The 24,697-nt window shown below is 38.7% G+C and overlaps 2 protein-coding genes across 3 annotated transcripts in view; one reads left to right on the top strand and one right to left on the bottom strand.

Moving 5' to 3' along the window:
* The window catches only part of MFSD6 (major facilitator superfamily domain containing 6), a 73,010-nt gene extending 48,452 nt beyond the window's left edge, over positions 1-24,558 (top strand). For both annotated transcript variants that reach the window (XM_059928373.1, XM_059928374.1), the window contains exons 3-7: positions 5,248-5,345; positions 17,763-17,924; positions 18,850-18,948; positions 20,172-20,452; positions 22,445-24,558. In XM_059928373.1, coding sequence (XP_059784356.1) covers positions 5,248-5,345; positions 17,763-17,924; positions 18,850-18,948; positions 20,172-20,452; positions 22,445-22,648 — 844 coding nt within the window. In that variant the 3' untranslated portion in view covers positions 22,649-24,558. The remainder of the gene's footprint in view (positions 1-5,247; positions 5,346-17,762; positions 17,925-18,849; positions 18,949-20,171; positions 20,453-22,444) is intronic.
* Positions 20,063-24,697, bottom strand: part of NEMP2 (nuclear envelope integral membrane protein 2) — a 37,298-nt gene continuing 32,663 nt past the window's right edge. The window contains exons 9-10 of the transcript XR_009504249.1: positions 24,039-24,121; positions 20,063-22,955 (exon numbers count right to left, since the gene is read on the bottom strand). The gene's annotated coding sequence lies outside the window, so the exon portion shown is untranslated. The remainder of the gene's footprint in view (positions 22,956-24,038; positions 24,122-24,697) is intronic.

A 24,697-nucleotide genomic window follows, 5' to 3' on the forward strand; every position in this document is an offset into this window, starting at 1 on the left:
TTACCATACAGAAAACCTAAGCTGATTCATATATGAGGCAAAGAGTAGACTGTGCTCCAAGTATCTGGTACTAATGACCACTTCTTTCCCATTAGGAACTGGTGTTCCTAATGAAACTCTAGCTAGGTGACATTGTCCTCTAGCTGAGGACATTGTCCCAATGGTCTGTAACCTGTCAAAATATTACTTTCTGAATCCTGGTTTGTTGCTAGTCTGTCTTCGTCTCCACCCAGCCCTGGAGCAACACTTCTGTGCGTTGGAACACTGTGTCCTTGTGCGAGGGCTTGCACCACAGGTTGAGTGCATATTCAGACTCCATCTGCAAATACTCCATGTCTGGTTGATAAGAACCATCCTTATCCAGGGAATTTTGTTTTCATCCAGTGTTTTTTTCTTTTTTGAGGAACTTTTCTGTTTCTCCATTAGAGGCTTTGCAGCATGCTTGCTGCCAATGACTCATTCGGCTGAGAATGGGTTCTCTTTGCGTGGTGTTGCCCTTTCATCTCATACATCTGAGAGCATTGCAGGATAATCCTACTTAAATCCTTCTCTGTTGCTCATAACCTGTTTTGTCTCTGGAATAGAGAATAATTTCCAGATTGGATCTGGGCTGGAAAAGTTCACTCATCTCTTCATAAATCCTAAGACTTTGATCCTTCTTATATCGTTCAAATACCCTCTCTGCCTGCAAAGGCTTGAGGTTTTATGGTTAACCTTTCTATTGTTCCCTCCTCCTTTGTCCATTTGCTTCTAACCCAAGTGTCCTGGGACCCCCAGGGGGTAGCTAAGAACCTCTCCTTTGTGTAGCCATAGCACTTTGTGCAGACCTCTTAGGGTATTGTATTTAATTTATTTGCTTCTGTGCCTGTCTCCCCACTAGACTAAGTTCCTTGCAGGCAAGGAGGATTTCTCTTCATTTTTATTCCCTTTCAGTCCAGCACAGTGTATGTTACATAGTGGTATCTCAGCTAATGTTTATTGAGCAAAATTCATGTTCTTTGTAATTTAGAAATGTTCTCAGGGGTTATTCAGCTATGTTATAGATGGTTTAACTTAGAAAAGTAGGGCATCATAATTAACCCACACTCTGTTAGGAATTGCAGGATGACTCACAATTAATTGCTTCTGTATCTTGAATACTGTCTTTCTGAAAAACAAAACAAAACAAAAAAAACAAGTACCAGTTTCATTATAAGATAAGCACCAATCAACTTATCCTGTCAACACTGTGGGTTGTGGTTTTGTAAGAAATTAGAAACTCATAAGTACTTTTCTCCTACCATTATATTTTGCTCAAAGAATCAAGGAGTTTGACAAGTGATTTGGGTTTTCCATGGTATAGTGTTTTATGCTGAATCATTTGTTCCTTACCAATTGTGTTCTTTATAGATGTTATCTACAACACCTGTTCTAAAATTTTCTTTATTTCTTGTCTTACTTTTATACTTACTGACTTCTTGTTGTGAAATAGGAAAGCAATGATGTTGTTTCTGAGCTGTTTCACTATAGGTGTTCAATGGGTCTCTGTATGTCACTGAGAGGCATTTTTCAGACTATTTTTCTGTATTTCCAGACCTCTTAATGCTCAGGCAAATTCTAGGACTCCAAAAATATGCTCTATATTCAGCATAAAGAATTTGTCCAGAAGATGATCTAGTAAAACATATTATAAATTCCTTTTTATTAGCAAATCCTTAATTTCATGAGTGTGCATGTGTTCATTTCCTAGGGCTGCCATAACAAAGCACCACAGACTGGCTTTAAAAAACAGAAATTTTATTTCCTTACAGTTCTGGAAGCTAAAAGTCCAAGATCAAGGTGTTGGCAGGATGTATGTCTTCCGAGGACTTCTCTCCTTGGCTTTTCTTCCAGTGTCTTCACCTGGTCTTCCCTCTGTGTCTGTCTCTGTCCTAATCTCTTCTTATCAGGACACCAGTCATGTTCGATTAGGGCCCACCCATATTACATCATTTCACCTTAATCACCTCTTTAAAGGCCCTATCGCCATACCTAGCCACACTCTGGGGTACTGGGGGTTAGGACTTAGACCTTCAACATATGAATTTTGGAGGGGACACAGTTCAGCCCATAACAGTGAATACTACGGCAGTTTAAATATCCTATTCAGATATTAAAGAGATTCTTAGGTTGCTGCAATACTTTTCAGTGATTATTCAATAAATATGTTGTCTACTTCTTTCCCTTTTCATAGATCAAAATGCTGCCTTCCTTTCTGCTCATCATTTTACACTTGCTGATTTTTTTAAGCCACCGGCTTCGCCAGAATGGTTGGTGAGGGAGGAATGCTAGTGTCCTCTCTTTTGGAATTCTGGGATAAAAGTTTTTATCAGAAAAAAGAAGGATACTTGGACACTTTTCTTTAAAATAATAATAAGAATAGTAATAATTATACCTTTTATTGAGTGCTTATTATGGGCAACTCACTGTGTTGTAATTATCACAAGCCTGCAGAGTTGATGTTGTTGTCTACTTGATATATAAGGAAATTGAGGCTCTAAGAGATGAAGTAATTTGCGCTGGATACTTCTTATTTTGTGTTTTCATCTTTACGGCACCTGTTTGGTCCCAAAGAACTATCAGTTGTGAGATTAGAAACATGGAAAAGAATTGAAAGGTATATCAAGCTCGTAGTCACTGGGCTGGTTGGTGGCAATCCGAGACCTAAGGGTCCGAGAGATTACAGACTCCAGTGGCTGAATTCCACATGGGTAGAGAGAGGTTTGAAGGCATAGCACAGCCTACCTCTTACGGGTTACTTAGGGCCAGGCCCTGTGGACTGTGGCCTGGATTGAATAGCGGTTGTCATGGTAACCCTGATTCAGAAGTGGGCTCAGAAGAAAGGTATAGGATAGGCAATATGAACACAAGGAAGATGTAGTACCAAATCTTTTTATGATGGGATTATGGGCAAGAATTACTTGGAGCTGCTTAGAATGAGCTAGATCAGTGGTTCTCCACCTTTGGCTCAGTATCTGAATAACCTGGGGACCTTTCAAAAGCACAGAGCCTGAGTTCCAATTCTAAAGAGCCTTAACTGAGGGTGGCATGGGCCTCGACACTGTAGTTTTTAACAGTTGCCCGAGTAAATCTGATGTACAGGCAGAGTTAATAAGAACTAATGAGCTAGGTCAGAGGTTGGCAAGCTATGGTCAGGGGCCAAATCTGGCCTGCTGCCTGTTTTGTAGGACCCAGGAACTAAGAAAGGTTTCTATACTTTCAAGTGGTTGAAAAAAAAAATCACAAGAAGAATACTATTTTGTGATACATGAAAATTACATGAAATTTAAATTTCAGTGTTCATAATTCAAATTTTATTGGAACGCAGCCATCCATGCTTATTCATTTACATATCGTCTATGGTTGCTTTCATGCTACAGCAGCAGAGTTGAGTATTTGCAAAAGACCTACAAGACCTATTTACTATATGGCCCTTCATAGAAAATGTTTGCTGACCATGAGTTAGGCTAAGTTGATGTCATCAGCAGGGCTGCTTTAGAATCTGGAAGGAAACATATTTGTGTAACTTGTGTGTTTGTATAGTGTATTTTGCATTTTAATCTCCTGTGGGCTCTTTGTTGCTGTTTCCTAGCAGAGGGACCCTGGCTGATGGATTTATAGCAAGTTGGTTCAGCAAACTTTTTATCAAACAGGTTTGAAACATACTTTTTTCTTCAAAACATACAAGTAAAAAGAGCATGAAGTCCAAAGAATATGACAACCCAGACCTTTTCGTTATTGAAGAGCTCCTAAATCCATTCTAATATCCATTTCCTATCCCATCCCCACCCCCTCAACCCTTTTGTTGTCTTTCCCCATATTTCTTTCTGCTCCGTATTTGCAGTTAATACCAGCTGGATGCCTCAGGGCATTTCGTTTCCTTGATCCAGTGTTGGAAAAAGAGGACACTGTTTATAAGAATGATTTTAATATAAAAATACAGTTGAGCAAGATTAGGAAAATACCACTGATTGTCAAATTGGTTTATTTCTTTTACCTTCTAGTTTTCATCCACTTGGATTTAGAACACAAGAAAAGCATTAAGGTTGGGAAAATTAACAGAAAATGGAAAACAACCAAGAAAAAGAAATCCCCTGGGTTGTGTTTTTTTTTTTTTTTTAGAAGAATTAATTCCCTCTACAATTTTTTTTAAAATTAATTAATTAATTTATTTTTATGGCTGTGTTGGGTCTTCATTTCTGTGCGAGGGCTTTCTCTAGTTGTGGCAAGCAGGGGCCACTCTTCATCGCGGTGCGCGGGCCTCTCACTATCGTGGCCTCTCGTTGCGGAGCACAGGCTCCAGACGCGCAGGCTCAGTAGTTGTGGCTCACGGGCTTAGTTGCTCCGCGGCATGTGGGATCTTCCTAGACCAGGGCTCGAACCCGTGTCCCCTGCATTGGCAGGCAGACTCTCAACCACTACGCCGCCAGGGAAGCCCCTGGGTTGTGTTTTTGTAAAGAGAAGTAGCCACCGTTTGCTTCCAAACCAGCCCGTCCAGTTCAGAATGAGAGAGATCGTAACCTTATGCTTGGATTCACCATTTTAGGCCTTTATTTTGTTTTTACTCATAATTTTGGTGGTGGTGATTGTGAGGGTGAAAGCTAGAGGCTGATATATATTTATCAATTTTGTAAGCATGTGATATCATGGATTTTTTTTTAAAATAATGAACTTGTATCAATTGAACTGATAGGAAAAAGTGTTTGATTTCCAAATAGTTATTATTCATTGTTGGATGATAGTTTTCAATGACCTTGAGAGTCTCTTTGTGAAACTGCTTGGTGTCTTGGGTATCGCAAGCAAGGCCACATATTCACGTGTTCTCATTTTTAGCCGTTCTTCCCCCATCATAGTGAAGTGGCTACAATCCCAGGCATATTTACCCTACAGCCACCTGGAAGGAAGCCAGCAATGTCATTACAGATGGCAGTATGCCCAGACTATCTTAAAAAAGCATCATCTCTGCTACTAATTAAGTTTCAGGAAGGGTGATGTTTGCTTTTATATTAACAAGCATTTTGAAAAGGCCGAGAGCAGATATGTTAGAAGCAGTTTTCTTATTCCTAAGAGTTCATGGTTAAATTTAATTGTCCTTTAGCTTCCCCACTTCTGAGTTTGGAACACTGTCTGCTGGATGATGGATGTTTGGGGCAGGGGGAAAACTAGGTGATATTTGCATGTTTTTTATCTCTACCAGAGCCTCAACTTATTTTCCTTTGCTTTTTTTAGGGTTCTGTACATTGGCCTGGCCTGCAATACGGCTCGCTATATTTATATTTCCTACCTGGAAAATGCCTGGACTGTTCTCCCCATGGAAGTTCTTCAAGGCAAGTTAACAGTTGGAATTAGAATTATTTTTCTACTTGAGTTATGACTACATGAAAGTTCAGTGGCCTTCAGCATCTGACTCTACAAAGGAAGGGCAGAGGCACTGTTTTATATGAGTTTGAAGTGGTTGTGAAGGAACAGGTTACGTCAGGGGGCTGGTTCTTCAGTTCCTCTGAGTGTTCTGTGTTTGTTGAACCAAACAAAGCTGGATTATTTCCCACACCCTTGTGATTAAACAAAGAAAGAGGAACTCTGCAATAAACTCTCATGTACAACTGTTAGGTGTACACATCCAAAGGTGGTTTTAAATATAAAAGGATTTATATTTTAAAGATTTTGGTATTTTTGTAGGTTAACTATACTTACTGCAAAAAAAAAAAAAAAAGGTTGTCATAACTATTTTATTTCTTCAGTTACTTTGATCACATCTAGTGATTTGTAACTAAAGCTTTATAGTCAGGCTGTTGTTTTCCCATGCACCTTTATAATCTTTGCTCAAATATCCTAACCTGAGTTCTTCTCTTTGCTTCACTGGACCCTTCAACATGTAACTTTGAAAAAAATTTCTTGCCATGTGGCTTAAGAGCAGTGAGAGCATTGATTTCTATTCATTAGCTCATATAATCCAGACTGTATCCTGAGAAGTTCTATTAGCAGCTTGGCTAAACCATTTGGTGATTGGCATTATGATTAAAATAAAGGTTCAGGATAACATCATTGGAGTTGAGGTCTTCCGGGGCCGCCCAGGCTCCTAAATCATTAATTGTACCAAACAGTCTATGACTATATACAATTTTATTAGCTTTATAGATTGCCATTATTATTTTCCCTAACCCTGAGGATGCAAATGCCGTACAATCAACGTAATTCTTTATCATAATATCTAAGATGAAAGACTCACAATTATATATCTAAACAAAATGTATAAAATGCAAAAGCTCATTCACCAAATCCCATCGTGGCAGTGAAAAAAAAAACCTATCCTAATGAAAGGAGACATAATTTATAGTCACATTAAAATTAAAAAATTCAAATATGTACACACTTTAAGGGTGCTTTTCTCAGGTCTGATGCAGTGGTATAAATGATGAAAAGAGATTTTGTTTATAAATATATAGAAAATGGAAATTTGGTCTTACAATAAGAAATTATTGTTTGTAATAATTAGAACTCTTGAATAGTCTTGAGGTGGGGCATACATCTCAGTATTGTGTCATGTAAGAAAAACAAAGCACAAAATATGAACTGCAGGAAAGAAATGTGCAACAACAAGGTATAAGCAACACAGCCTTAGGGGTTCCCACCTCTAATTCTGACTCTATTCTATGAGGCAGGGTGCTCGCCTGACTTAACTGCTTTATTTATTGGTATGACACCACGTGCAGACTCTTACTTAAAAAAAACAACAAAAAACAAAATAACCGGTATACCTGTTATAATAATACATGAATAATACATGCATATACCTTTTTCTCTCCTTTTAATTTAATATGAATTAGATAAAAAAGGATGGTTTGCCTTAGTGACTTAAGAAAATAGAGCAGGGACTTCCCTGGTGGTCCAGTGGCTAAGACTCTGCACTTCCCAGTGCAAGGGGCCTGGGTTCGATCCCTGGTCAGGGAACTAGATCCCACATGCCGCAACTGAAGATCCTGTGTGCCGCAACTAAGACCCGGTGCAGCCAAATAAATAAATAAATAAATAAATAAATATATATATATATTAAAAAAAAGAAAAGAGAGCAAAAGAGAGAAGCTTTTTTAAAACAGTGGTTAAAGAAGACATTTATAACAAGAGAAGAATTTTATAGGAGGGAAAAAGCAAATGCTGTTGCGAATCGAAAACGTCTTTTTTTCCTGTTAATTTATTAAAGATACGTTAAATAGCCGCCAAGAGTCACGCAGCATGCTGAGTGCTGGGAATATAATTAAAAAACAATATATTAACTTAGACCTCAAGGTCTCACTGTCTGTTCTGGAAGCCAGATGTGTAAATACATAATTGCTACCCAGTGTGTTAGATGGATTAGATGGAATCAGAAAAATGTGCCAGGTAACAGAGAAGGAGCTCCATGGGGGCCACTCTTCATCGCGGTGCGCGGGCCTCTCACTATCGCGGCCTCTCTTGTTGCGGAGCACAGGCTCCAGACGCGCAGGCTCAGTAGTTGTGGCTCACGGGCCCAGTTGCTCCGCGGCATGTGGGATCTTCCCAGACCAGGGCTCGAACCCGTGTCCCCTGCATTGGCAGGCAGATTCTCAACCACTGCGCCACCAGGGAAGCCCTGGGAGGATGATATTATTAAAAGATTCCCCAAGGAAATCACAGATAAGCTGGATTTTGAAAGGTGATGAGGACCCCACCCGGTGGCCTAAAGAGAAGCAGATATTTTGGCACAGAGAAGAGCCACGTGCCAAAGCACAGCCGTGGAGAGCGGAATGGCATCTCAGGAAACCTGAGTGGGAGGCTTTGGCTGGGGCTCGATGGGTTTGTCATCCTAAGCTGCTGACCCAGTACATATTTGTATAATATGTATTTATGTGCACCTTAGGGCAGTTATCCCTGCTTCCCATGGCAGGCTGCAGTTTATACCTCTGTGTTTCATTTTATTTCCCCCGTGCCAGTAGAAACCTAGTTACTGATCTGAAGCTAGTAAAAAGGGGCAATCTGTAAATACGGAGAGTCTCCGCATCTAACACAGGGCTCTGTGACCAGTTCCGCAGAGCTCTTTGCGTCTAAAACTGGAGGAGACGGTTTCATTCCCTGGCAGAAGTGAGTGCTGAGTGTTTTGGCTGTACAACAAAAAATCCCTTGCCTTTGTTTGACCCATGCCCACCCTACGGAAAACAGTGGATTATCTATGTGGAGTAAATCCTGTTTCATAGGAACACACTTCTGACTGAACAGGTTTGTTTTTCCAGTCTGAATTCTTCCAAATTTACAAGGCTCATCCAAATGACTTTAAAGTCCCTGTGCTTAAGGCAGCTGTACTTAGGATGCAGTAAAACAAGAAATGATGACAAAACATGGCATGATTTAATTACAGGACAAGCCCACTATCATGATAGATGCCCCTTAATCCCTTGACTGGAACTGCTACCTGATGATTTCCAAAGACCCAGCCTTAGGAGGGGGAGGGTGGGGAAGCAGGACACGGACTCTCATCACTGATGGTCGTGACACTGAACAGTCAGCACTTCCACTCTTTGATTCCGGCCCCAGCGCCACACAGAAGGTCTTCTTAAAAAATAGAGGTGAGGTCTAGCTCTTCAACCTTTCACCCCGTGCCTCATCCCCAAAACACCATGAGAACTGGTACCACCTAGTGGAGCAACGGAAGGGGAGGAGACAAGGGATGTGCTTTATTCCGTATCTCTGGCTACTCATCTCTTCCTCTTTGGAGTTACCTGTAACTGACAGAGGAAGATTCCTTGTTATCCTTCATTCCCTGAAGCTCTTGGTAGTCATCTCAGCATTTGTCTCCTCAGGCTATGTTGGTAATAATTAGCAGATGGGATGGGGATAAAGCAAATTTCCTCCTCTCTAGACCCCTAGGAAGGAGGCTATGTGGGTATCTATTTTGGGGTCAAGGTAAGACTGTTGGAGATTATGAGGATGTTTCTTTCCTATGATCTTTCTCACATTTAGTAGCCAGTGTCTCTTGCAGCCTTTTAGCCGTTCACTTGTCTTTTGCAGCAAACATGTTATTCAGTAGGCAATGGGTGCCACCATGTAAAGAAGCAGAAGATGTATTTCCTACTCATAAGGAGCCTGTAATTTATTTTAAAAAGAGACAGTGGGTCTAAGTGCCTAAAAGCATTGCTGGGTGCAGTGGAGGGATTAGGATAGTTTATATTTATTTATAAGATCTCATTTTAAGAACCCATGTGTTTTTCTCCTTTACTTCTGCACGAGAAGCATTTAAACATATTCTTGATTGTGATCCGGAGTATACACTTCTGATAAAAATCAAAGTCAAATTTGTTATGCTCATTTTTATGCCGGTGTCTGTTGTGAATCCTTGCAAGACTTTGAGATGAATGTGATTCAAATTATTTTTGCTATTAAAATGTATTTAAGGAGAGTAAGGCCAGACCAGGGCTGCTGTAACTAAAGAGGTCCTTTTGTGGTACTCAAATTAATGGCTCAAGCACTGAAGGGTGAAAATGAGGTCTGTGTCGCGTCCTTCTCTGCAGGTTGCTTGATCGGTAGGATCTAGGTTAAGATTATGATGAAAGATAGTTTTTTAATGTCGCCAGTAGGAAAGCTTGAACTGACATTTATGGAGCTTTACTCTCCTATTTAGTATGCCTGCTCAGCCGGGTGAGAATCATGTTTTCCTTCCTCTCATGTTCTGGAAGAACATGGAGAAATTATGAAAGCGTTACAATGTAGCCCTTATCTGACAGTGGAAATTCTGGCCCTGATTCCAGGCTGTTATCATCCATATGGGAAATTTTCTGTCTGACTTAACCCTTAAAACACAAGTAGCTTGTCGCATGAATATATAAGATATACAAAATGCTCTAAGTTTAGTATTTCAGTGAATAAATTGGCATACGGATGTCATTGATGTTACTGCTAAAGTTAATTTTTTTTTTTTTTTTTTGGCTGTGTTGGGTTTTCATTTCTGTGCGAGGGCTTTCTCTAGTTGCGGCAAGCGGGGGCCACTCTTCATCGCGGTGCGCGGGCCTCTCACTGTCGCGGCCTCACTTGTTGCGGAGCACAGGCTCCAGACGCGCAGGCTCAGTAGTTGTGGCTCACGGGCCTAGTTGCTCTGCGGCATGTGGGATCTTCCCAGACCAGGGCTCGAACCCGTGTCCCCTGCATTAGCAGGCAGATTCTAAACCACTGCGCCACCAGGGAAGCCCTAAAGTTAATTTTTAATCAGAATAGTCATAAATTGTAATAGAGCAGTTTTCTTCTTTATCATTCCCATGCTTTACAGTTACTAAAAGTTCTTATACAGTCTCTTAAAAATAGACATTATTTTGTCCCTTCAGAATTCATTTTAAATATCTTCTGCTGCAACAATCCTTTTCTGGCAAACTGCATCTGACACTTAGCTCTTCCTTTTCTGAATTGTTCTCAGAGTTATGGACTGTGTTACACAGTTTAGCACTTAATTGTTACCCAATTATTTTATTTAACAAATACTAGTTTTACTTCCTGACTTAGTTTTAACCCTTAAGTGCAAAGACCACGCCTTACAGTTTTTGAATTCTCCAAAGAAGCATGCATACAGGAAGATATACTGTAAATGCTCGTTGTTTGATTTCACAGTCCCCTGCAAAATGTACTATAGTTGATATTTTCTAATTATTAAAGCTTTTGAATAATAGAGGACGTTCTACCTCAGAAGCTTATAAATATGTGAAGGAAAGCTGAAAACTAAGTTTAAAAGTTGAATCTTTAATATGTTAGCTTTTTCCCTAGGATACCATCCTGCCATCCATTGCACACTTGTAAAAACAGCAGTGTGTTTTAATCATTTACTTATGTCCCCACCTCATTCTACAAATTATTTGAGACAGCTTACCAAAATATGCAGTAAGCTGGAAACCATAAAGTGCTCAGGCTTGAATTAGACTATCTTGTGTTCCAGCTCCCCTACCTATAAGCTCTGTGTCCTTTAGGCAAGCTGCTTAGTCACTTTAAGCCTCTTAGACTTTTGTGCTACAGAATAGGCTAATATGAGTATTAAATAAACTATTCTATGCAAAGTATATAACATATTACCTGGCACATAGTTAGCCTTCAATATTATAAGGTAAAGAGTTATTTGGGGCATATAAAAAACTTGATATTATGTGTGATGTGAACTCTTTTAGGAGGGAGGGGAAGAAGGTAGTAAGAATGTACATTTTTAAAAAATTGACAGATTATTGGGCATGTTTGATGTTATCAAGAAAACCTCTCAAATTAGATGATTACATTTATTATAGAATACTTTTAACAGTGGTTATGAGGATGTATAGTATAGTACTTAAGCACTGAAGTTCCGAGCTTAGACACCTTGGGTTCAAATCCTGTTCCACTACCCTGTTGTCTGTGTCACTCTGAACAAGGCACTTTAATCTCTCTGTGCCTTTTTGGAAAATGAAGAAAAAAATGGTACCTATTACTAGGAAGAATAAAGGAGATAATCTATGTAAAATACGTAGCACAGCTCCTGGTAGAGTAAGCTGCTATAATAATGTTATTAATGAGAGAAATTAAATGTTAATCATAATTATTTCTAATGGTTCTAGGTTATTCAAATGTAGTGTATTCACAAACAGTTAAGGTCTTGGCAGTAGGTGGTGTGAAAATATCTCTGAGTTTCTGTTAGCCTTGAAGGTAATCCCGAGGGACCCCAGTAAAAGTAAGAAACGACTGAGAACCGAAGTTTCCATGACCTATGTGGTCTTTGAGCGTTATTTGTTGTCAGTTAACATATGGTGTTGAATTGCCACTCAAAATTATCAGTAGTTTTGTAACAAGTAGCCAAGGAAGAGTTAATAACATATTGCAAGGAGAGTCAGTTCATGTGCCTTTGTTACTACTGTCAGTCACAGAGGTAACATCCTTTTATTCTTACTGTTTGATCCACCAACTTAGTTACCTCATACTAAAAGGTTTAAAAAGGTATAGCTCTAGGGTAAACACATTTACCAGTGACACAATACATTTGCTTATTTATTTCATCATGTAGAGAATAATCATCTACTCCTTTTTCACAGTTCTCTAATAAAAGGGAAAGAAGTAGAAACATTTTCTTTTTTCTGCTTATGATATCTTTTACCCTCTAAATTTTAAAGGAAAGTTGTTTTATACTTAAAATACAATTTTACAAATACGGAAAATGATGGAATTTTTTTTTTTAGATTTCTAGATTGCTTTATTATAGAGGACCAGAACACAAGTGTAGTAAAAAGATTGGCAAGAGTTTCAGATTATTAATATGATTACTAGGTTGCATATTCAAGTTTAAGAACAAGAACCAAAACTCCACAGTTGTCATTTGTATACAAGGTATTGTTATCAACCCAATCCCCTCTTGTGGATTTACATTCGCTAGTTCTTTTCTAGGAAGTAATATGGATTCTTCTATTTACATGATATTTTGAAATAAAGGTATTTCAGAGAAACCAATTTTAATTCTACATCTACCCTGGAAAATGTTGGAACATACAAGCCAAATGGCTTTCATTCTTCTGCTTTTAGTACCAGAGAAAAAATTTTTTACTGAATGCTTTCCTATTTTTCCCTTCAGTTAATGCCCTGAGTTGCTTTAAAGAATGTAGTTTCCAGTGATCTAATCAGTCCCAAAAAAGCAACGAGGAAACTCTGGAATTCTAACTACAGAGAATCTTTTATAACTGCCACTTAATACCAGCCAACAAATTTTAACAATAGTTTAAAAGTATCCTAATTTAAGTCATCCTGCTGGAAAATGCTTTAATTATCTTAGAAGACTCAAAGGTTTAGAAAACCCTTAGAATTAAAAAAAAAAAAAAAGAAACCCTATTATTGGAAGATTTTTTGTGTGTCCAAGCCTTCACATTTAAGAGAATAACTGCTAGAATTATATTTGATCTAGAATTATAGCAAAAATATATTTGTTACTGTTTTGGTCACATAAATACATAGACCCATCTTTGCCTACTTGTAAATCCTGTAATTGATTGCTCAAACATAGACATAACAATAGACTTGGTATCACCATTAAAGTTAATTGACAACCATTTGATGTGGTTTCAGGTCTTTGATGATTCACCTTTAAGAAATAATTTCCAAAATCTATGCTGGATGTTACTATTGAATCTAATTAATGTTGAATAAATTTCATTTTATTTCTCATAATATTTTTGAGTTTCTTCCTTAGTGTTAATGAAAAACTATGCATATCTGAAAAGAAATGGAGTTAGCAGCATCTTTAATCTATTCCTTAAAATATATAATATTTTAATTGTGTACTACTGTGTCCACATTTACAGTTAAGACTCTCTCCAGGCATTATTCAATTCTGAGAAGGCTGGCATTATCTAAAGTACTGCAATTGTTTAGTCAGATAAAGCAAATACTTCATTTGAATTCTGTGGAAATTAATTAAGTGTGCATACTGCCTCTTCCATCTTTCTAGTTAAAAAACAGCCTACTTGAAATTATTACTGAAACATATAAGAAAAATTATTTTGATATTTCTCAGTTTACTATAGGGCATATAATCTAATGTACCCAGTGAAAATAGTGTTTATTCTATTATGGATCTACTTAAGTAAAATCATCCTGGTAATTTGATTATATGTCCGACATTGTGAATTTTACCTTGTTAGGTGCTGGATATTTTTGTATTCCTACAAATACTCTTGAGCTTTGTTCTGGGACACAACTAGATTACTTGGAACTAGTGTGATCCTTTTGAGTCTTGCTTTTAAACATTACTTAGATGGTACCAGAGCAGTGTTTAAACTAGGGCTAACTCTTTCATAATACTAACACAAGACCCTTTTGAGTACTCTACCAATCCCAGGAATCATGAGTTTTTCCAGTTTGGCTGGTGGAAACAGGTATTATTCCCAGCCCTGTATGGGTTCTGAGGAATGCTTTCTGTAATGCTTTTGGGTGGTTCTTTCCCTGGCTTTGGATAGTTTCTATACACGCTCTTGCTAATCAGTACTCTGCTGAATACTTGAGGGAAACCATCTGCAGATCTCTGGAGTTTCTGTGAAACTCTCTCCTCTCTGATACTCTGACCTGGAGCTCCAGCTGCCTTGGTCTCCCCAGACTGTCAGCTCCATCTCCTCAACTCACCGGTTCCCCCTCTGTGCCCTGCAGCTTTCAAACTCTGACCAGGCAGTAAGCTGGGGCTCCTCATTGTTTCCCGTCTCTCTGAGATCACTGTCCTTGTTGGTGATGGCCAGTGTCTTGGGAACTATTGTTTCATATATTTTGTCCAGCTGTTTGTTGTTTCAAGAAGGAAGTAAATCCAGTCCCTGTTATTCCATTTTGGCCAGAAGCAGACTAATGTCAGATTAAATCTTAAATGAATATTAATCTTTCAGTTTAATTTTCCGAAACATAGGTTAAGAATTTCTGATGATATTATCTCCAAATGAGATTATTTTTCAGGAAGCAAGTCCAAGACTTAATCTAGGCAGAACCAGATGATCTCTTAATTCTTTCCAGCTATCTATAAAACCTGTTGTGACAATATCTTCCTATTACATTTATTTTCCTTATTAGTTTTTTGGCTGCGTTGGGTCTGAGTTGTGGCATACGGGATCTTTGTTGAGGCATGTGGGATCTTTTTCGTTATGGCATGCAGTCTGCTTGGGTTTTTCTCTAGTTGTGGCATGCAGGTTTTCTCTCTCTAGTTGTGGCACGCGGGCTCCAGGGCATGTGGGCTCTGTAGTTTGTGGCACGTGGGCTCTCTCACTGGGACGTGCGAGTTCAATAGTTGTGGTGCATGGGCTTAGTTGCCCCGCGGCATGTGGGATCTTAGTTCCCCGACCAGGGATTGAACCCACGTCCCCTGCATTGGAAGGTGGATTCTTTTACCACTGGACCACCAAGGAAATCCCTCTTCCTATTACACTTAAAGCAGTGCTCTAATAAAGATTTAAATTCATACAATGCACAATTGCTGTACATTAAAATAATGATCAAATTTTCTTTCACCTGTTATCTTTACCCTCCCCTCCCTGCCAACAAATGGTGAAGATATAATGAAACTGGTAATGAGGCATTGTAAATAGTCTCTACACTCTTGGAAAACAAATTGGAGCTGTATATTAAAAGGCAAAAAAAATATTATATCCTTTGAATCATTAACCCCACTTGTAGAATTATAGCCAATGTAAATAAGATATGTAAAAAGCTGTATTTCCAAAAATGTTAATCATAGTGCTAATTATCATGGAAAAAATGGGAAATAATCTTTTAAAAGTGAAGTACAGTTGATTTACAATACTGTGTTGGTTTCAGATTACAGCAAAGTGATTCAGTTATATTTTTTTCAGATTATATTCCATTATAAGTTGTTATAAGATACTGAATATAATTTCCTATGCTATAAGTAAATCCTTGTTGCTTATCTACTTATGTATAGTAGTTAGTATCTGTTAATCCCATACTCCTAATTTGTCACCCCTCCTGCCCTCCCTCTCGCTTTTGGTAACCATATGTTTGTTTTCTATGTGAGTCTGTTTCTGGTTTGTATATAGATTCATTTGTATTATTTTTTAGATTCCACATATAAGTGATACCGTATAGTATTTGTCTTTCTCTGTCTGATTTACTTCACTAAGTATAATATTTCTAGGTCCATACATGTTGCTGCAAATGGTAATATTTCATTCTTTTTTTATGGCTGAGTAATATTCCACTGTGTGTATGTACATATATATATATATATATATATGTATATATACCACATCTTCTTAAGCCAATCATCTGTTGATGGGCACTTGGGTTGCTTTTGTGTCTTGGCTATTGTAAACAGTGCTGCTATGAACGTTGGGGTGCATGTACCTTTTCAAATTAGAATTTTTTCTGGATATATACCGAGGAGTGGGATTGGTACCTCTATTTTTAGCTTTTAAAGGAAACGCCATACTGTTTTCCATAGTGTTTGCACCAATTTACATTCCCACCAACAGTGTAGGAGGGTTCCCTTTACTCCACACCCTCTCCAGACTTTTTAACGATGGCCATTCTGACCTGTGTGAGGTGATACTTCATTGTGGTTTTGATTTGCATTTCTGATAATTAGCAGTGATGAGCATCTTTTCATGTGCATGTTGGCCATCTGTATGTCTTCTTTGGAGAAATTTCTATTTAGGTCTTCTGCCCGTATTTTGATTGGCTTGTTTGTTTTTATGATATTGAGTTGTATGAGCTGTTTATATATTTTGGATATTAACTCCTTGTCAGCTGCATCATTTACAGATATTTTTTCCCATTTCTTAGATTGTCTTTTCATTTTGTTGATGGTTTCCTTTGCTGCGCAAAACCTTTTAAGTTTGATCAAGTCCCATTTGTTTATTTTTGCTTTTTATTTCTTTTGCCTTGGGAGACTGATCTAAGAAAATATTGCTACGATTTATGTCTGAGAATGTTTTGCCTATATTCTCTTATAGGAACTTTATGGTGTCATGTCTTACATTTAGGTCTTTAAACCATTTTGAGTTTATTTTTTGTATATGGCATGAGGGAGTGTTCTAGTTTCATTGATTTACACGTAGCTGTCCAGCTTTCCCAACACCACTTGTTGAAGAGACTGTCTTCTCTCCACTGTATATTCTTGCCTCCTTTGTTGTAGATTAATTGACTGTACATGCATGGGTTTATTTCTGGGGTCTATTCTGTTCCGTTGATCTATATATCATCTGTTCTTAATGTCAAAATAGGTACCCAGTAAGAGGTCAATATCCAAAATATATAAGGAACTCTGACAACTCAACAGCAAAAACCCAAACAACCCAATTTGAAAATGGACAAAAGACCTTCTCTAAAGAAGATTTACAAATGGCCAAAAAACACATAAAAAGATGATCAATATCACTAGTCATTAGGGAATGCAAATCAAAAGCACAATGAGATACCACTTCATACCCATTAGGATTGCTATTATAAAAAAACACAGAATATAACATCTGGTGAGATGTGGAAAAATTGGAACTCTTGTGCATTTCTAGTAGTAATGTAAAATGGTGCAGCTACTGTGGAAAACAGTCCCTCAAAGTATTAAATGTATTATTATCATATGACCTAGTAATTCCACTTTTAGGTATATACCCAAAAGAACTGACAGCAGGGACTCAGATACTTGCACATCAGTGTTCACAGCAGCAGCATTCACAATAGCCAAAAGGTGGAAACAGCCCAAATGTCCATTAACAGATGAATGGATAAACAGCGTTACAAGGCTACATATCCTTTAGCCTTAAAATGGAAATTCTGGCACATGCTACAACATGGATGAACTCTGAAGACATTGTGCTAAGTGAAATAAGCCAGACACCAAAGGACAAACACTGTATGATTCCACTTATATGAGGTACCCAGAGCAGTCATATTCATAGACAGAAGGTAAATGCTGTTTCTCAGGGCCTGGAGATAATATTGTTTAATGGGTGCTGAATTTCAGTTTGGGATGATAAAACAATTCTGGAGATGGATGGTAGTGATGGTTGCACAACACTGTGAATGTACTTAAAGCCACTGAACCATACACTTAAAAATGTTTAAACGATAAATTTTGTTATGTATATTTTACCACAAATAAAATATTTGTTTATTAGGTATATATATATGTGTGTGTGTGTGTGTGTGTATATATTTATGTATCTAGTTAAGTAAATAACTCATGTTCCAAAAAAGAGTAATGTAAGGAGTGCTGATCAGTCACCCTGTCCGCTTCTCTTCCTCTCCAGGAGTGACACACGCGGCCATCTGGGCAGCCTGCATTTCTTATCTCAGCGCCGCGGTTCCCCCAGAGCTGAGGACGTCTGCTCAGGGCATCCTGCAGGGCCTTCATCTGGGTTTGGGGAGAGGTTGTGGAGCCATGATCGGAGGCGTGTTAGTCAATTATTTTGGTAAGAATGGTTTTCTCTTTTTCCTTTTCTTCTTTGATGAAAACTTACAAATTTTTTTAGCAACCCCTCAATAAACACTCAAATTATTACCGAAGATTGCCAGAAGCTAAACTCCATTGTTCATATATTCTCTTTCTAGCTTTCATGGTAGTCAAAATTGCAGAGCAGTATGCTTCAGTAGTTAAGATGATTACAGCCAGCTTGTAACCGTGCACGCTTCTCTGACAGCTTAATGCGATGCTACACGGATACCTCAAAGGAGCCAAACAAATGAATAATCACATGTGCTTTTGGTTTGAAGTAAAGTACCCTAAACCTGCTGATAATAATGCTAGAGGAAACAGAGTTCATCATTGTTGTTCCATCAGAAGATTTTGAACCAAAAAAATCTAACTATATGCTGGCTTTGGTAATGTCACTGCATCTGTGATAACACAGTCTGTCTGCCCTGTCATATCTCCCTTATTGGAAATACAAGGGCGGGGCTGAGGTGGAGATGGCATTATTCTGCTCCAGGAATCTTGACTATTCAGGTCCCTAGAAGGTGGGCTCAGAGATGTCTGAATTTATAGCACTACCTGAGCTCGGCTGTTCTAATTACAGATTAATAAGGTTGTTTACTATATAGTTAGATAAATGGTCTTTATGAAGAGAGCACCAATGAATTTTAAAAAGGCACTCGGAGACAGTCCTTTATTTTATAAATGCAGTTTTAAAATTTGATCAATGACAGATATCCAGTACCAGCACTTGGGTCTCTTGACACCTACCCAGGCCTGTGCTTTTCCTACTATAGGAAGCTAATGGCCATTTGCCATTCTTTGCTCTGCTGCCTTTGCCCTGAACTTTAGAACATTGACAGTTTTGGATGAGGGCTGCCTGTCTTTCCGGGAATCACTCTACGGAGTGCTGCTTGTTTCCACAGGGGCTGCTGCAACCTTCCGAGGAATCGGCATGGCCTGCCTGGTGATCCTCCTGCTCTTTGCCCTGATCCAGTGGCTGGCAGTGCCAGATGAGGAAGAAGGTAAACACGTGCACTGCTCCCTCATGGTTCTAAAGGTTGAAGCCATGGGGGATTCTACACACACCCCTCAGAAACCCAGAGGTGGAAACAGAGTGTACCACAGACCTGCATGGCTAGATTTTCTCAGTGGTGTATCAGTGAACTCATGTGTACCATTGCTGGAGAGAAGCCACTTGCTATGTTGAAAAGAATACTGGTTGTTTTAAGCAGCTTGCTTTTGTTTTGCTTTATGGTACAAGGTACTGGGGAAAGTACTGGTTTTAAATTTCTCTGTTATTCTAAAGAGATTTAAATCAAATACATATAGGATTATACAGTAATTTTACTATTAGGGATAGGAAGTGGTATTAATCTCTGTGCTTTTAACCTTCATTTGATAAAAATGTCTAAACCTTAAATGTGAAGTTGTCCCTTAATTAGGCATGGCCTTCTTAAAAGTATTATACAGAAAGAAGGTTATATCCAATATAATGTGTTGATGAGGAGAACAAGCTTTCAACTTTTTGGGGGAATCAACTTTTTTTTTCAATGAAGAAGGCCAACCATTAAAACAAATATCCTTTCTCAGCTCTTGGGTCCTGGAACAGGGCTCATCTTCTATGGTGTCCTGTCCTTTGAGGAGCATTTGCCTCAAGTACCCAAAGTGCTTCTGTTAAGAGAAAAACTAACTAGTTACAGAAACCCCAGAGACAGATTTTAATTCCAACAAGTTACTCAGAAAGAAAGACCAGTACTGACTTTTCTTATTCTTGTTCTTTTATAATCCTGACTAGATATATCTCTTACGCAGCTTAGTCCATGCCTTCAGTAAAAGGCCAATAAAAGCAGCTACTGTGTGATTTTTCCTATTTTGATGCTTATCTTTAAAATCTCAATCCCATAAGTGGGCCTAAAGGCAACATTCACTATAACCTATGCCCCACAGATGTTACATACGTTAACTGAACCAATACATTTCATAAATAAATATAAGTTAATGTCTATTAAGCCCTGTAAGGAGACCCTGGAAGGTAAACATCACATTCATTTGCTCAGTACTTGCGCCAAGTAGAGAAGCCGCCCTTGGTACACAGCAACTTATCAACATTCCCAAGCATACTAGAATGGGCTTACCGAGGTTGTCCATTTGTTCAGTTTTTATTATTTATTTATACATACATACATACATCTGTTTAAATATGTAAAAACTCTGAGAAATGATTTAAACATGGTTTTCTCTCCAGACAAGACGATGCTGGCAGAAAGGATCCCTGTTCCTTCTAGTCCCGTTCCCATAGCAACCATCGACTTAGTCCAGCAACAGACAGAAGATGTTCTGCCACGCGTTGAGCCCAGACTTCCACCCAAGAAAACCAAGCACCAGGAAGAACAGGAGGATGTGAACAAGCCAGCCTGGGGGGTCAGCTCCTCTCCCTGGGTGACCTTTGTTTACGCGCTCTACCAAATTAAAGAGATGATGCAGCTAACAAGAGACAACCGTGCTTCTGAGATACAGCCTTTACAGGTAAAAAGTTCCTCTGCTGCCCTGCCTTAAGCAGGCTCAGTTGTTTCAGTTATTCAGTTATTCATTCAACAAGATTTATGGGAGGTCTGGTGGGGGAAATAGACATGCAGACAAATAATTTCAGTGCTTTGTGACAAGTGTATTATAGAGGTGTATACAAGGTTCCATAGAGGGAAAATTCTGCCTTATGGGGTTCAGGAAGGCCTCACAGAGAAGACAGTACCTCTTGAAAGGAAGAAAATAAATCCATTCTGATTTTATATATTTCTTTGAAATGTCTGTTTTGGTGGACATGAGTTAACAGTGTGGATATATGGTTCTTGCCTTGGTGAATTATATATATTAATCTCTGTAATTTAAAAATTCTAATGGGGACATTCTATATAATAGGACCTCAATAAATATCTGATCAATTAAGTAATACTCTGAGGCCACTAAATGGGTCTGACAGGATACCTAACTCAGTGGAAATGTGGTTTTGCTAGCGGGCTCACCTGAAAGATAAAAAGTGTGGTTTTTCTTGTCCCTAGAGGTGTGGTCTCTCCTGAGTAGCGTCGAATCGCATGGATAAAAACACTGTAGGTAATTGTAACTGAAGCTATATAATACATTTGGAAAATGTTTAAGCGTGACTTCTATGAACAGTTTGGCCAAAGTAATGAGTCTACTTCCCTTTGTTTTTATTAATCACTCCCTTTCACTTGATGAATCATGTCAGCTCTATATCTAGAGTAGCTGCAGAGGACACAGGAGGAAAAAAATAAAGGGGAAAGACTTTGAGTAGTTTGAGTAATTTCCTTAATTTGAACTACCTTAATTAAATTTATCATAATTTTGTAAACTGACATGTAATATTTCTCTAATTTAAACCAAATCTGATCCTTTGCTGATAACCAGAATGCATTATAGTCCATGTATGATCCTACTGGTTTATCAAGATAATAAACTCACAAATCCTCTGCTCACAAGTCAAGGAAGATATCAGGGTGGGAGGAGCATATAAAGGATGTGAAGCAAGGAGGTGATGCAGGAGGAAAGATGAGTTCTGCCTGAATGGCAGTGTTTTCATTACTTTGGATACTCACCCTTGTTTTCACAGAAGCCTATTAGGCTTAAGTATCATTAAAATTTTTTCTGATATATTAAGATTAATAAAACCTGGCTGGTATGGCTTAGCTACTCTTATGAAGAAGTCATTATACTAATATTTTTTCTTTCACAGTTTAGAATTACAGAAATAAAACTTTTTTTTTTTTTTTTTCCTTTTTTGGTGCTCAGCTCTTTGAAGTGATGGGTACTAATTCAGAGGAAAATCCATTAAAAAAGAAATGTTTCCTGATTTTTACAAATCAGGAGTGTGGCATTTTACAGACATGCTGCAGGTGATGTGCTGGAGTGATAGGTGCTCAGTTACTCAAGTCAGTGGGTTACATACGTACTTGTTTACATTACTTTTTTTACGTGGATGTTCTCTCTTATTTAACTTTTAGTGTGTACTTTAAAATCCCAACTATACATCAGGACTCAATTTCAGGACCTTCTTTTCCTGGCCCTGTCTCCGAGGCTGAGGATGCCTTCCTCACTTCCTGTTGGACAAGGTGCTTTCCAGCCTTGAATTCTCTGGTCTTAGCAAGTGGCCTGAGTTCCCGTTCCGTGCCGCTTGCACAGTGACTTGCTACAATGGCTGGTGGGAGCCCAGTAGATATGTGCTGATATAAATTGTTTTCCTAGGAGTAACAGGCATGTTGGTAGTAACGTTCCTTTATCCACAAGATACGTCTGCTTATAGTGTCTGTGTTTTTCATGCGGCTTGGACAGTTGCACGTAGGAAAGGAGATGAAAGGTAAGACATTCTATCCTTATTCCTCTGTTACTTGTTTCCTGAAGTGGTTACTTCAGGATGATCTCCCCATGTTTCCTATATCTTACTTGAAAGCATATAAAAAGTTTGCTGGCATTGACCATGGGACACCTCCTAATTTTTCCTTCCAGGGGACCAGTGAGGATCGGGAAACTTCTCCAACTGGTGGAGCCCGGCCTGGACCGTGTGAGGCTCCCTCTGACCCATCGAGAAACCAGCCGTCCCCTCAAGCAGCAGCATCTCAGACGCAGAGCAGCCCCGCTCACCCCGGTGGAGACCCGCGCAGGGAGGAGGCTGAGGACCAGCAGGCTCGGCCTGCCTCTGGGGGACACTGAGGGCTCCTGCTCGTCTCACACCCTGCATGGAACTGGGCTCCTCTGCCAGCACAGAGGGCGCACCTCGAGGAGCATAGCACCACATACGCTGCTGAACACCTGAACTCATCAACGCAGAAATACACACACACACTCACACATGTAGAAGCTACAGTACATATTGGCAGAAATAGGTCAACTTTCGTAGTCCCACTGGAGTCACAGAAGGAAAATGGATCTCAGTGAGGATGTTCAGTTCTTGGATTGGTAGGTTAAGGACTACAGGCCTTCTCTGCCAGGGCAGTAAGCGTCGAAACCAGCAGTTACACTAAATGCGTGGAGGGAAAGAAAAGTGTTTCAAGGTGAATGCTGATATAATTTCCCTCTTCTGATTATTTATCCTAATTATTTGGTTCTTAATGCAAACTGGGAAGAAACAGAATACATCATCTATAATTTTGTTTCTCTTAAAGAGAACAATTTTAAAAAAAAATTTAAGACGTATTTTAAAAGTAACCAGATAAAAGTTAGTGGCATCTATGCTTTTGTTTAAAAAAAAAAAAAAAAAAAAAGGAAAAGGTTTCATCAGAAACTTGGCATATCTCTAGCAAATATATTTTTATATGGGTATGGTGTATAATGAAAATAGTCAATTCTTTGAGTGGCAAAAGCTGTTACTGACTACTGCAAGCTAAGCTGAGCTTTAAAATGCCTTTTGTTTTAAATGGGCTTTAAGACCAGAGGAGGGAATATTTGAAATAAACCAACCAACTTAGTATCCTGTGGCTTGATAGACAAGGGTTTACTAAATATATTGATACTGTAAATAGCCTCTATCACTATTTACAACTTTATAGTGATTTGGGCTTTAATTAGCTGATGGACTAAAACAAACACACAGAATCACTGAATTCCTAAGGGTTTCTTTAATTAAGCAGTACTACTTACAAATAACAGTATAAGATTTAAGTGCCTGGGGAAGGGATACAATTTTTAAACATTACGTACTGGTTCAGTTTTTTTCTTGTGTTTTTGGTGAGGGGAAAAGGTGGTGAATAGGAAACCAGGAATGGAAAAGACAGAAATAAGAAGTAAGTACACTTTCCAATGACTAAAGAAACACATCTTAGTATATTCTTTCCCATGAAGACACAGTCAGACACTGGACAGTTCAGATACAGGCATGCTACTGTAAATATTACAGCTACAGTCAGGACGATGGCCGGGTGACTCATGCATAAAGCTTGCTGCTAAAAATGAAAGCTGAGGTTATAGGAAGCCTTGGGGGAGGGCTGTGGACAAGGGAACATTGCTTTAGCTGAAGGAAGGTCAATTATATAGTGTGTACAATACTGTGGATGAGCACAGGAGAGAGGAAAGAAAAGAACAGAGTTAAAAATGAGCAACTCACCTTACTCTCTGACTATGATTAGGCAGGACCAATTATAAAGTGAGGGCTTCTCCACGATACCATACTTCTGCCCACAACTGCATCTGGAAGAAGAAAGTCTACACTTGGATATCTAGCTTCACCACAGAACACAAAATAACGGGAAGAAATAGAATTAAGCAAATAGTTATTTTTGCACTTGAACTGAAATGTACTGTACTGTAAATTATCATGACTCATTTTAAGTGACCTTTAAAAATCAGATGTATTTATTATGCTTATGTAATTATAGAAATAAAGAAATGGGTGACAGGCTGAACCTCACCTATGAATGTACAGTATGTGGATTTGTGAAACTGACTGTAGGAAGTCAAAAAACTTCTACTGTGTCTTGTGTTTACAGTTCTGATTTATTCCTCTGAAAAGCCTGCTGTTTTGGAAATGCACAGTTGACATGTTGAAATAAAAATAAATACCATTTTTAAGTATTTCTTAAATGATAATGATGTGACCAAACAAATAAAAGTCCTTCACTCTGTAATGAATGAGATCAAACTCTGCAGGCCTTTTGTTGTGAGACATTTACTGTGAGAGGTGATTAAACAGTGCGGTAATTTCCAGCCTTTTAGAGCAGACACCTTCATGGGTTTGTGGACTTTGTGACTTCCTCCTGTCCTCAA

This window comes from Balaenoptera ricei, chromosome 7 (assembly GCF_028023285.1).
Source record: "Balaenoptera ricei isolate mBalRic1 chromosome 7, mBalRic1.hap2, whole genome shotgun sequence".
In the NCBI taxonomy this organism is placed as follows: Eukaryota; Metazoa; Chordata; class Mammalia; order Artiodactyla; family Balaenopteridae; genus Balaenoptera; species Balaenoptera ricei.